Below are 13,085 nucleotides of genomic sequence, written 5' to 3' on the forward strand. Positions count from 1 at the left end.
ACTGAGAGCCTGGGGCACTGGGATTGCAGGGCACTGAGAGCCTGGGGCACTGAGAGCCTGGGGCACTGGGAGCCTGGGGCAGTGGGAGCCTGGGGCACTGGGAACCTGGGGCAGTGGGAGCCTGGGGCACTGGGAGCCTTGGGGCACTGGAACGGCAGGGCACTGGGGGCCCAGGGTATTGAGTGCCCCTGAATCTGGATGGCATGGTGGGCAGCGACCGTTGAATTGTGTTCCTTCACCCATCACTGCCGTTTGCCTTTGTAGAACTCCCGGTACCAGACATACCAGCGGATGTGGAACTACATGCATTCGAAGCAGCCCAGTGTCTTTGTGAAGACCACTGAGGAAGGCATTGCCCGGGTTTTGAACTCCAAGTACGCCTTCCTGCTGGAGTCCACAATGAACGAGTACCACAGGAAACGGAACTGTAACCTGACTCAGATCGGAGGCTTGCTCGATACCAAGGGTTACGGCATCGGTATGCCACTGGGTAGGTGCCAGGGATCGAACCCATTGCAATACACCCGCCAGGCCATTCAGTCCCACTAACCAGTGCTGCTGTTAATGGTTCAACTTGAGCCATTGTCTTCCCAGCATTCCTCTCTCCAGTTTCCTGTATCTCAGCCCATTCAGCTCAATGCCACTCTCTGCAGGACCCAGCTCCGGATGCCTGGGATAGAGGTTTCCCCTGGAATTCCAAGTGGATTTGTCTCTCCCACCCTGGCTCTGCCATGGGCTCACATTGGTAGTTGGAAAGGTTTAGACAACTGGGATCAAGCGAATCCCTCAAAGAGTAGAACAGGTGTAGGGACATTCTGAAGAGCGCAATCAGGACGGCAAAAAGGGGATATGAGATAGCATTGGCAGATAAGGTTAAGGATAATCCAAAGCGATTCTACAAGAATATTATGAATAAAAGAGCAATTAGAGAGAGAATAGGGTCCCGTAAACGTCACAACGACATTGTGTTGAACCTCAGGAGACGGGAGAGATACTAAATGAATATTTTGTGTTAGTTTTTACTGTGGAGAAAGAAATGGAGGCAGTCCACTCGGGGGAAATAAATACTGATGTCTTGAAAAGAGTCCACATTACAGAAAGATTTACCAGGATGTTGCCGGGACAGGAGGGTTTGAGTTATAAGGAGAGGCTGGATAGGCTGGGACTTTATTCCCTGGAGCATAGGAAGTTGAGTGGTGACTTTATAGAAGTTTATAAATCATGAAGGGCATGGATAAGGTTAATAGCCAAGGTCTTTTCCCTGGGGTGGGCGAGTTCAAAACCAGAGGGCATAGGTTTAAGGTGAGAGGGGAAATATTTAAAAGAGACCTGAGGGGCAACTTTTTCACACAGAGGGTGGTTTGTATGTGGAATGAACTGCCAGACGAAGTGGTAGATGCAGGTACAGTTACAATACTTAAAAGATATTTGGACAGGTACATGAATGAGAAAGGTTTAGAGGGAAATGGACCAAACACAGACAAATGGGACTCGTTTGGTTTGGAAAACCTGGTCGGCATGGAAGAGTTGGACCAAAGGGACTGTTTCCATGATGAATGACTCTATGTCTCCAGAAAGTGTCCATACAGTCCAGTTTCTTGCATGTTGTAAGAACTTAGAGATGAGATCTCAACACTGTGTTTATGTCTGTGTGTGCGTGTGTTTGTGAGACATTAAGATAGAGACAGTTATGTATGTGTGTGAGAGAGGCATTGAGATAGAAAGGCAGCTTTGTATGTGTGTGTGTGGTGTGTGTGAGAGACAGTGAGATAGGGAGACAGGATTGCTTGTGTGTCTGTGAGAGAGACGGTGAGATTTGAGACAGTGAGGGTCGTATGTATGTTTGAGAGAGAGAGAAATAGAGAGATAGGGTTGTATCTCTGTCTGTGACCAACAGTGTTTTAAAAACACAGGGTTCTGATTGTATGGGTTTGAGAGACAGTTGGTAAAATAGAGAGACAATAGAGATTCAGAAATCTGAAGAAGGGTCCCGACCCGAAACGTCAGCTTTCCTGCTCCTCTGATGCTGCCTGGCCTACTGTGTTCCTCCAGCTCCACACTGTGTTATCTCTGACTCCAGCATTGGCAGTTCTTACTATCCCAAATTAGAGAGACAGTTGTATCTGTATGTGAGAGAGACATGGTTGTCTGTATATGAGAGAGACAGTAAGATAGAGAGAGAGAGATTTGTGGTGTGTGTGAGAGACAGTGAGATGGAGAGATAGCATTTTTGTGTGCATGATGAACAGCGAAATAAACACAGATTTGCGTTTGTCTGTGAGGCAGTGAGATCAAGAGACAGGGTTGTGTATGTGTTAGAGGGAGAGAAATAGAAAGACACGGTTCTGTCTGTGTTTGACAGAGAGACAGTGAGATAGAAACAGAGTTATGTGTGTGTGAGAGAGAGAAAAATAGAGAAACAGGGAATATGTGAGAGTCGATGAGATAGAGAGAGTGTTTTGTGTGTGTAGTGTGAGAGACAGTGAAATCAGCAGGATTGTTTGTATGTGAGAGAGACAGAGTGAGATGTAGAGATGTGTGTGTGTGAGTATGTGTGTGTGTGAGAGAGTGTGTGTGTGTGCTTTTGTGTGTGTGAGCGTGTGTGTGCTTTTGTGTGTGTGTGAGAGAGAGATAGAAATAAAGGATCAAGCACATGTGTGTGTGAGAGAGATAGAGAGAGACAGATTTTTGTGTGGTGAGACTGAGCTGTGTTCATATGTGTTAGAGGCAGAAAGATACGATTGTTTTTGTTGTTGTGTGATAGTGACGTTGTGTGATAGTGACAGGATTGCGTTTATGTGTGTGACGGAAAGAGAGAGAGAAAGTGAGAGAGAAGTTTGTATCAGTGGGCAAAAGAGACAGTAACATAGAGAGACAGATTTTTGTGTGTGTGTTGTGTGTGTGTGTGTGTGTGAGAGAGAGATAGAAATAAAGAGACAAGCACATGTGTTTGTGAGAGAAAGATAGAGAGAGAGAGAGACAGATTTTTGCATGGTGAGACTGAGCTGTGTTCGTGTGTGTGAGAGGCAGAAAGATAGGATCGTTTTTGTTGTTGTGTGATAGTGACAGGGATGCGTTTATGTGTGTGACAGAAAGAGAGAGAGAGAAATTGAGAGAGAGGTTTGTATCGTGGGCGAAAGAGACAGTAACATAGAGAGACAGGTTGTGTGTGTGTGTGTGTGTGTGTGTGTGTGTGTGTGTGTGTGTGTGTGTGTGAGAGTGAGTGTGTGTGTGAGAGAGAGAAAGAGAAAGAGAGAGAGAGGGAGTGAGGCAGGATTGTGTTTGTGAGAGAGAAATAGAAAGACAGGGTTTTTTGTGTGTCTATGTGAGAGACAGTGAGATAGAGAGACCAGGTTGTGCCTTAGTCATAGAGGTATACAGTCATACAGCACGAAACGGACCCTTCAGTCCAACTCATGCACGCTGACCAGATATCCCAAACTGACCTGGTCCCATTTGCCAGCTTTTGACCCATATCCCTCTAAATCCTTCTGATTCAGATGCCTTTTAAATGTTGTAATTGTACCAGCCTCTACCACTTCCTCTGGCAGCTCAGTCCATACACACACCACCCATGAAAAGGTTACCCCTCAGGGTCATTTTTAAATGTTTCCCCTCTCACCTTAAATCTATGCCTTCCAGTTTTGGACTCCCCCGCCCTGGGGAAAAGACCTTGGCTATTTACCCTATCCATGCCCCTCATGATTTTATAAACCTCTGTAAGGTCACCCCTCAGCATCTGACGCACCAGGGAAAACAACCCCAATCTATTCAGACCCTCCATCCCTGGCTAGGTCCTTGTAAATTTTTTTCTGAAATCTTTCAAGTTTAACAACATCTTTCCTAAAGCAGGGAGACTAGAATTGAACGCTGTATTCCAAAAGTGGCCTAACCAATGTCCTGTACAGCTGCAACATGACCCTCCCAATTCCTATACTCAATGCACTGACCAAGGCAATCTTGCGAATGCAAGCATAGCAAATGCCTTCTTCACTATCCTGTCTACCTGCAACTCCACTTTCAAGGAACTATGAGCTTGCACTCCATGTTTGCTTTGTTCAGCAACACTCTCCAGGTCCTTACCATTAACTGTATAAATCCTGCCCTGGTTTGCCTTACCATAATGCAACACATCACATTTATCTAAATGAAATTCCATCTGCCACTCCTTGGCCCATTGGCTCATCTGATCAAGGTTCCATAATACTCTGAGATAATCTTCATCACAGTCCACTACACCACCTATTTTGTTGTCACCTACCTACTAAATTCACATCCAAATCATTTATATAAATGACAAAAAGCAGTGGACCCAGCATTAATCCATGCAGTACACGGCTGGTCACAGGCCTCCAGTCTGAAAAGCAACCCTCCTCCGTCACCCTCTGCCTCCCACCTTCAAGCCAATTGGCTAGCTCCCCCAGGATTCCATGTGACCTAACCTTGCTAACCAGTCTACCATGCAAAACCATGTTGAACACCTTGCTGGAGTCCATATAGACAACGTCTACCATTCTGCCTTCCTCAATCTTCTTTGCCATCTCTTCAAAAATCTCAATCAAGTCAGTGAGACACCATTTCCCATGCACAAAGCCATGTTGACTACCACTGATCAGTCCTTGCCTTCCCAAATACATGTAAATCCCGTTCCTCAGAATCCCTTCCAACAACTTGCCCACCACAGATGTCAGGCTCACCGGTCTATAGCTCCCTGGCTTTTCCCTCCCACCTTTCTTAAACAGTGGAACAATGTTAGCCACCTTCCAGTCTTATGGCACCTCACCTGTGGCTATCGATGATACAAATGTCTCAGCAAGGGGCCCAGCAATCACTTCCCTAGCTTCCCACAGAGTTCTAGGGTACACCTGATCAGGTCCTGGGGATTTATCCATCTTTATGCATTTTAAGAACTTCCTCTTTTGAAATATGGACACTTTTCAAGGCATTGGTATTTATTTCCCCAAGTTCCCTAGCTTTCATGTCCTTCTGTACAATAAATACTGACGTGAAATATTCATTTGTCTCATCTCCTGCAGTTCCACACATAGATGGCCATGGTGATCTTTAAGGGGCCCTATTCTCTCCCTATACTCTTTTGCCCTTAATGTATTTGTAGAATCCCTTTGAATTCTCCTTAACTCTATTTGCCAAGGCTATCTCATGTCCCCTTTTTGCCCTCCTGATTTCCCTCCTAAGTATACTCCTACTGCCCTTACACTCCTCTCAGTATTCACTTGATCCCTGCTGCCTATACCTGACATATACTGCCTTCTTATTCTTGACCAAAACCTCAATTTCTCTAGTCATCCGGCATTCCCTACACCTACCAGCCTTGCCCTTCACACTAGTATACTGTCTCTGAGAGCAAGAGTGAGTCTAATATTGCTCTAATATACTGTCACACAAACATACTCTCTCTGAACTCTCGTTGGCTTATTTTTGAAGCTTCCAACTTTCCAGCCATCCCTTTACCTGCAAATAGCCTCTACCAATCAACTTTTTAAAGTTCCTGTCTAATACTGTCAACATTGGCCTTTCTCCAACTTAGAACTTTAACTTTTAGATCTGGTCTGTCCTTTTCCATCACTATTTTAAAGCTAATAGAATTATGACCAAAAGCAGAAGTTGCTGGAAAAGCTCAGCAGGGCTGGCAACATCTGTGAAGAAAAATCGCAGTTAACGTTTCAGGTCCGGTGACCCTTCCTCAGAACCCAGTGTCTGCCCCCACCTCCCCCCGCCAAATACCACCCCCCCCCCCCCCCCCCCCCCCCCCCCCCACCCCTGACAACTCAGTCACCTGCCCTGCCTTATTTCCCAGGAATAGGTCAGGTTTTGCTCCTACTCTAGTCGGCACATCCGCATACTGAATCAGAGCATTTTCTTGTACACATTTTACAAATTGTTCTCCATCCAAGCCTTTAACACTAATTGCTGTCCCAGTCTCTGTTTGGAAAGTTAAAATCCCCTACTATTACCACCCTATTATTTTTACAGATAACTGTCATCTCCTTACAAATTTGCTTTTCAATTTCCCACTGACTACTGGGGGGGTCGAGAGTACAATCCCAATAAGGTGATCATCCCTTTCTGATGAAGGGTCTAGGCCCGAAACGTCAGCCTCTCTGCTCCTATGATGCTGCTTGGCCTGCTGTGTTCATCCAGCCCTGCACCTTGTTGTCTCGGATTCTCCAGCATCTGCAGTTCCTACTATCTCTGATCCCTTTCTTATTTCTCAGTTCCACTCAGATAACTTCCCTGGACGTATTCCCAGAAATATCCTCCCTAGGTACAGCCGTAATGTTATCCCTAATCAAAAATGCCACTCCCCCTTCTCTCTTGCCCCCCCTTTCTATCTTTTCTATACCCTGGAACATTAGGCTGCCAGTCCTGTCCATCCCTGAGCCAAGTCTCTGTAATTGCCATAATATTCCCAGTCTCATGTTCCCAACCATGCCCACAGTTCATCTGCCCTACCTGTTACGCCTCTTGCATTGAAATAAAATCCTTGAGGGCCTAATTTTTAACCTCCTGCCTAATTTCCTATATTCTCCCTTCAGAACCTCATCCCTTTGTCTTCCTTTGTCATTGGTACCAATGTGAACAATGACCTTCTGCTGGTCCCTCACCCCTTTAAGAATATTCTGCACCCGCTCCGAGATATCCTTGACCCTGGCACCAGGGAGGCAACACACCATCCTGATATCTCGTTGTCAGTTGCAGAAATGTCCGCTTGTGCCTTTGACTAGAGAGCCCCCTAACGCAATTCATCGCTTGGAAACCTGGTGTATCCCTTATTACATTAGAGCCAGTCTCAGGATATCAGGATAACCTGGCTATCAATGCTACATTCCAATGACAGTCCATCACCTCCTATAGTATGCAAAACAGCATATCTGTTTGAGATGGGGATAGCCACTGATACTCCTGCACTACCTGCCTCCCTTTCCTACCTTTCCTGGAGGTAACCCATCTACCTGTCTCTATCTGCACTTCTTCTCCCTCCCTGCAACTGCCATCCATCACACCCCCCAGCTCCTGTAAATTCGTCATTGCCTCTAACTGCCGCTCCAACTAATCCGATAGGAATCACACCCAAAAACACTTCCTCCAAACGTGATCATTAGTAACATGGAAACTCTCCCTTATCTCCCACATCTAACATGAAGAGCACATCACTATTCAAAAAGCCATTTCTGCCCTTTGTCGACCAATCGACAGGCCAAGAAATTACCTAAAAAACATGCACTTTGTATGTTTTTTAGGTAATAAAGAGATTGCATTGTGTCTTCGTCGGTGAGACCAAGCAGAGGCTTGGAGACGGCTTTGTAGAGCACCTGTGTTCTATTCACGACAAACGACAACAACTTCCAGTCGCGAACCATTTTAAGTCCCCCTCCCATTCCCTGGACGACATGTCCATCCTGGGTCTCCTCCAGTGTCACAAAGACGCCACCAGGAAACTGGAAGTACAGCACCTCATATTCCGCCTTGGGAGCTTACAACCCAATGGTCTCAATGTGGACTTTACCAGCTTCAAAATCTCCCCACCCCCGGCCTCATCCCAAGACCAACCCTCCCTCTCATCCCCACCTCCTTGACCTGTCCATCTTCTCTCCCATCTATCTGCTCCTCACACCTTGCTGACCACTCCCCACCGCTCCCTACCTGCACTCACCTATCATCATTCCACCCACCTTCCCCAGCCCCACCCCTCCCCTCTCTATTTATTTCTGAACTCCCTTCTCTCTCCCCCATTTCTGAAGAAGGGTCTCGATTCGAAATGTCAGCTTTCCTGCTCCTCTGATGCTGCCTGGCCTGCTGTGTTCATCCAGCTCTACACCTTGTTTACTGAAATAGAGAGAGTGTTTTGTGTGTTTAGTGTGACAGACAGTGAAATCAACAGGATTGTTTGTGTGTGAGAGAGACAGAGTGAGATGTGGAGACGTGTGTGTGTGTGTGTGATTGTGAGTGTGTGTGTGTGAGTGAGTGTGTGTCAGTGTGTGAGAGTGTGTGTGTGAGTGTGTGTGTGTGTGTAAATGTGTGTGTGTGTGTGAGAGTGTGTGTGTGAGTGTGTGAGAGTGTGTGTGTGTGAGTGTGAGTGTATGAGTGAGTGTGTGTGAGTGTGTGTGTGTGTGTATGAGTGTGTGTGTGTGAGTGAGCGTGTGAGAGTGTGTGTGTGAGAGTGTGTGAGTGTGTGTGTGTGTGTGAGTGTGTGTGTGTATGTGAGAGAGAGAGTGTGTGTGTGAGTGTGTGAGTGTGTGTGTGTGTGTGAGTGTGTGTGTGTGTATGTGAGAGAGCGAGTGTGTGTGTGCGTGCGTGTGTGAGTGAGTGTGTGTGAGTGTGTGTGTGTGAGTCTGAGTGAATGTGTGTGAGTGTATGTGAGTGTGTGTGTATGTGTGAGTGCGAATGAGTGTGAGTGAGTGTGTGAGTGTGTGTGTATGAACGTGTGTGAGTGTGTGAGAGTTTGTGTGTGTGAGTGTGAGTGAGTGTGTGAGGGTGTGTGAGTGTGTGTGTGTGTGAGTGCGAATGAGTGTGTGTGTGAGAGTGTGTGTGTGTGTGAGTGTGTGTGTGAGTGTGTGTGTGTGTGAGTGTGAGTGTATATGTCAGGGTGTGTGTGTGAGTGAGTGTGTGTGTGTGTGTGAGAGTGTGTGTGTGTGTGAGTGAGTGTGTGTATGTGTGAGAGTGTGTGTGTGTGAGTGTGTGTGTGTGAGTGTGTGCGAATGTGAGTGTGTGTGTGAGTGTGTATCCCCTGTTATTGTACGATCCCTGTGTCATTGAAAACAGTGTTTCCCTCTGCACAGGTTCCCCATTCCGGGATGAGATTACTCTCGCGATCCTCCAACTTCAGGAGAATAACCGGTTGGAAATACTCAAGAGGAAGTGGTGGGAGGGAGGGAAGTGTCCGAAGGAAGAAGATCACAGGGCAAAAGGTGAGATACAGCACTCCGATCTCTGAACCAGATCCCATAGTCATGATCCATAGTCTGGATATCTCCCCTCAACAGGGAGATCTCCAGCGACCAGGAGATTCCTGTAGACAGAGTCATTCTCAAATCACACAGAGGAATGAATGATCATAGACACATGAGATCCATCGACTCCATCTATACTTCCCACTGCCTTGGGAAGAATGCCAACATCATCAAAGACCCCTCCTACTCCAGTATAATCTCTTCATATCTCTTCCATCCAGCAGAAGATACAAAAGCTTGAACACACATACCAACAGATTCAGCAACATCTTCTCCCCAGCTATTATTAGAATTCTTAACGGACCTCTCTCATTTCAAATCTAATGTTGGCCTTGCTTTTTGTGTACCTTCTTTGCAGCCACAACTTTGTATTCCTCACCCTGTTCTATTAACCTAATGCACTTTGTATGGTATGATCTGCCTGTACTGCACACAAAACAAAACCTTACACTGTACCTTGGTACATGTGACAATAGTAAATCCAATCCAATCAAAGAAAGAGATCTCAATCATACGGCAATTGTGATCACCATACATAGAATGATTCCAATCACTCCGAGATCCCAATCGGAGCAAAGTGCGATCCCAGTGGTGTACCAGAGATCCATAGAGCTATAACAGAGGGAAAACGCTGCCACTTTGATCCAATCACAGAAAGATACCAATTACAGAAAGATCTCCAATGCAGTGAGACTGCAATGTCAGTAAGATCTAAATTGCTGTGAGATCCCAAAGATCCCCCCCATCTCAGTGAGAACCATTCACAGTGAGATTCAATTCAGAGAGAGATTCCATTAACAGTGAGATCCCAGTCGGTGATCCTTTATCATAGTGAGATCCTATTGTGAGTCTTTCCCTCATTGTCTTTGGCTCTCACTGTCTGTCTCTATGTCTCTATTTGGCCTAAACCTATCTCCATTCTCGCAATAAACCTTGGTGTGTTTCTCTACCTGTCAGGTTTAGGAATGGAGAACATTGGTGGGATATTTGTCGTCCTGATCTGTGGTCTGATCATTGCAGTCTTTGTAGCTGTCATGGAGTTTGTTTGGACAACTCGCCGTTCAGCAGAATCAGAGGAGGTATCGGTAAACAGACTTTTATTCATTTATTCAGGGTTCGAATTGCTGTACAAACTGTAACTGTACACAGAGAAATGCATCACTGCACACACTGTAACTGTACACAGAGAACTGTATTACTGCACACACTGTAACTGTACACAGAGAACCGTATCACTGCACACACTGCAACTGTACACAGAGAATTATATCACTGCACACACTGTAACTGTACACAGAGAACTGTACCATTATATGCACTGTAACTACACACGGAGAATTTTATCACTGCACGCACTGTAACTGTACAAAGAGAACTGTATCATTATACGCACTGTAACTACACACAGAACTGTATCACTGCACACACTGTATCTGTCCTCACAGGAACGTCACTCGCCAGCTCTAGGCCAACAAATGAGGACTCTCACTGTCTACCAGTTTCCAGTCACACCGTCACATTGTCTGTCATCCCTCCTGATAGCACAGAGCATTTCCTGTGTGGGAGATTGTGGGCTTTGTGGGAAGGGGGAGATGGAGGAGACGGGGGAAGGAGGGGAGGAGTGGGGGGAGGCTGGTCCTGCTGTAAACTGATTGTTGTCTGGGTGACGACTGAGAGGACATTGATGCTTCTCTCCTCTCTCTCTCTCTTTCTCTCTCTACCCTCCCATCCCACTCTCCTTCACCCTGCCTCTCCCACTCCTTCCTACCCCTCTCCCTCCACCTCTTCCTTCCCCCTCCCCTCTCCACCTCCTCCTTCCCCCCCCACCCCTCCTCCTGCCCCCTTCACCCCCTTCCCTCTCTCTGTCTCTCTCTCTAACCCTTCCTCCCCTTTTCCTCTTTCTCTCCCGCCCTCATTTTCTCCCCACCCCCCCCACCACCTCCTTCCCCTCCCTCAGGTCTCCATGTGCCGCCAGATGTTTACCGAGCTGCGCCATGCTGTGTCGTGTAAGAAGACGTCCCGTTGGAGAAGGAGACGGAGACCAGCTAGGCCAGGGGGTGTCCCTTTGAGCAAGCAGCTGCGAGCGGCCCGGGAGCTGAGGCTCAGTAATGGCAGGCTCTACCCAGGGCCTACGGGGAGCCTGGGCCTAGAGCCGAGCCTGGGCCCGGGCCTGGGCCCCGGACCGCAGCGACTCCTCGATGAACTAGGCCCGGGCCCAGGCAGGAGCTGCAGCCACGTCCGTATCTGCCAGGAGTGCCGGAGGATCCAGGGCCTGAGGACGACACGCCTCCCCCCGAGCCGGGGGCCTGTACAGGCCGAGGAGCAGCCTCCTGTATCTGGCCCGCAGCCTGAGGCCAGCAACCAGGACTGAGAGGGAGCCCGGGCCCAGAACCGGAGACTGGGAGCTGAGGTGGAGGGGGTGGGGGGAGGGGCCTGGGCACCACGGTCTGGGATCAGGGCCTAGGGACCACCGGGCAAGATCAGGGCCTAGGATCAGGACCCGGGGTCAGGGTTTCGGCCTTCTCCTGCCTGCCCGCCCAGGGACAAGCCTCTCCCGCTGTCTGTGTCTCTCTGTCTCCCCCCCCTCCATCTCCCTCGCCCTACCCCCAGACCATTCGCCCCTCAATCCAGACCTTGCCCTCTCTTTCACAACCCATACTGTGCTCCCTACCATCACAACATGCCCCCCTCCCCCTCACAACATGTCCCTCTCCCTCCCTCAGACTGTAGCCCCTCCCTCTCACACCATGCCCCCTCCCCCCTCTACCCACAACATGCCCCCTCCACACACACTACCACCTTGTCACCCCACCCCGCCTCACCCCGATCCCAGCAGACCCCTGCTTGCCAGGATATCCCCTCTCCCCTCCCAGGAACCGACCCGATCCCTCCCAGGGTCGGTCCCTTTCCCCTGGCCCCAGCCCCCAGCATCAGCTCTCCCTCCCGCAGGAAGCAGGCGGGGGTGGGGGTTCAGGCTGTGGTCAGGAATGGAGTCGGGAGCAGGAGAATGCGGTTGGAGCGATGGACCAGTAAACAGAAAGAGCATGGGGTGGAGGGGGGTGGGGGGGTGGGTGGGAGACAGAGATAAGGAAGCAGAACGAGATGGACCAATACAGAGAGACATAGAGAGATAAACAGAGTGTGTGAGAGAGAGAGAGGAGAGAGATCGGTGGAAGAACTCCCTTTGATGGGATGGTCAGAGTGGTTAGCACCGAGGGACAGTGTTGGACCAGGGACCACAACTGCCCTCACTGAACTCAGGGTAATTAACTGCCTTGTCAAGGGGTTCACAAAAGGATAGGAACATATGAAGACACTCAACACGTGCTCTGCACTTTTAACAACAAAAGAAACAATGGACTAAGTGTTTGCACCAAACTGGACCTTATCTGGAGAATCCTCTGCAGATCTGAACTTTTCTTTCTGTTACTTTTTTTTCTTCCTTTTACTTTGCTAATTTCTATGTATAGTTACCAAAAACAAAAGGCAGACACACGGAATAGCAAACTCAGCAAATGGTGAGGACACATCGGCTAATTTGAGTAAATAAAAGACACTACTATGCATTTCTTCAATGACTGGCCACTCGATTGCTAGTGGTTCCCCCAACAGCCTGTCAGGTACCATCATCTCAAAGCGTTTGGTCATATCTCACTCTGTCTACAGGAGCCATGAGGGGCCAGCAACAAGTTGGTACCAAAAAGAGGAGGCGTTATTGCGAGTTGGGGAGCCGGATATTGGACTGGGAGAATGTGATATTGCTTTCAGAAGATTGAGATATTGCATCCAAAATGTGTGCTATTTCTCTGGAGGGATGAGGGACCAGGACAGTGGGATATCAGACTGGGAGAATGGGATATCAGACTGGGAGAGCGAGATATGAGACCGGGAGAGTGGGATATCGGATGGGGAAAGTGGGATATCAGACTGAGAGTGCAGTGTCAGGTATCGGACCTGAAGTGTGCAATATTGCCTGGGGAAGTGGGATATCAGACTGGGAGAGTGGGATATCAGATGGGTAGGGTGGGATATCAGACTGGGAGAGTGGGATATCAGACTGGGAGAATGGGATATCAGACGGGGAGAGTGGGATATCAGACGGGGAGAGTGGGA

At 48.3% G+C, this 13,085-nt stretch overlaps 1 protein-coding gene across 1 annotated transcript in view; it reads left to right on the forward strand.

Annotated features, from left to right (window-relative positions):
• The window catches only part of LOC109925143 (glutamate receptor ionotropic, kainate 5-like), a 16,340-nt gene extending 4,964 nt beyond the window's left edge, over window positions 1-11,376 (forward strand). The window contains exons 3-6 of the mRNA XM_048620637.1: window positions 265-490; window positions 8,802-8,930; window positions 9,930-10,051; window positions 10,930-11,376. Coding sequence (XP_048476594.1) covers window positions 265-490; window positions 8,802-8,930; window positions 9,930-10,051; window positions 10,930-11,343 — 891 coding nt within the window. The 3' untranslated portion in view covers window positions 11,344-11,376. The remainder of the gene's footprint in view (window positions 1-264; window positions 491-8,801; window positions 8,931-9,929; window positions 10,052-10,929) is intronic.
• Window positions 11,377-13,085: the final 1,709 nt, after the last annotated feature.

This window comes from Rhincodon typus, chromosome 47 (genome assembly GCF_021869965.1).
Source record: "Rhincodon typus isolate 14 chromosome 47, sRhiTyp1.1, whole genome shotgun sequence".
Classification (NCBI taxonomy): Eukaryota; Metazoa; Chordata; class Chondrichthyes; order Orectolobiformes; family Rhincodontidae; genus Rhincodon; species Rhincodon typus.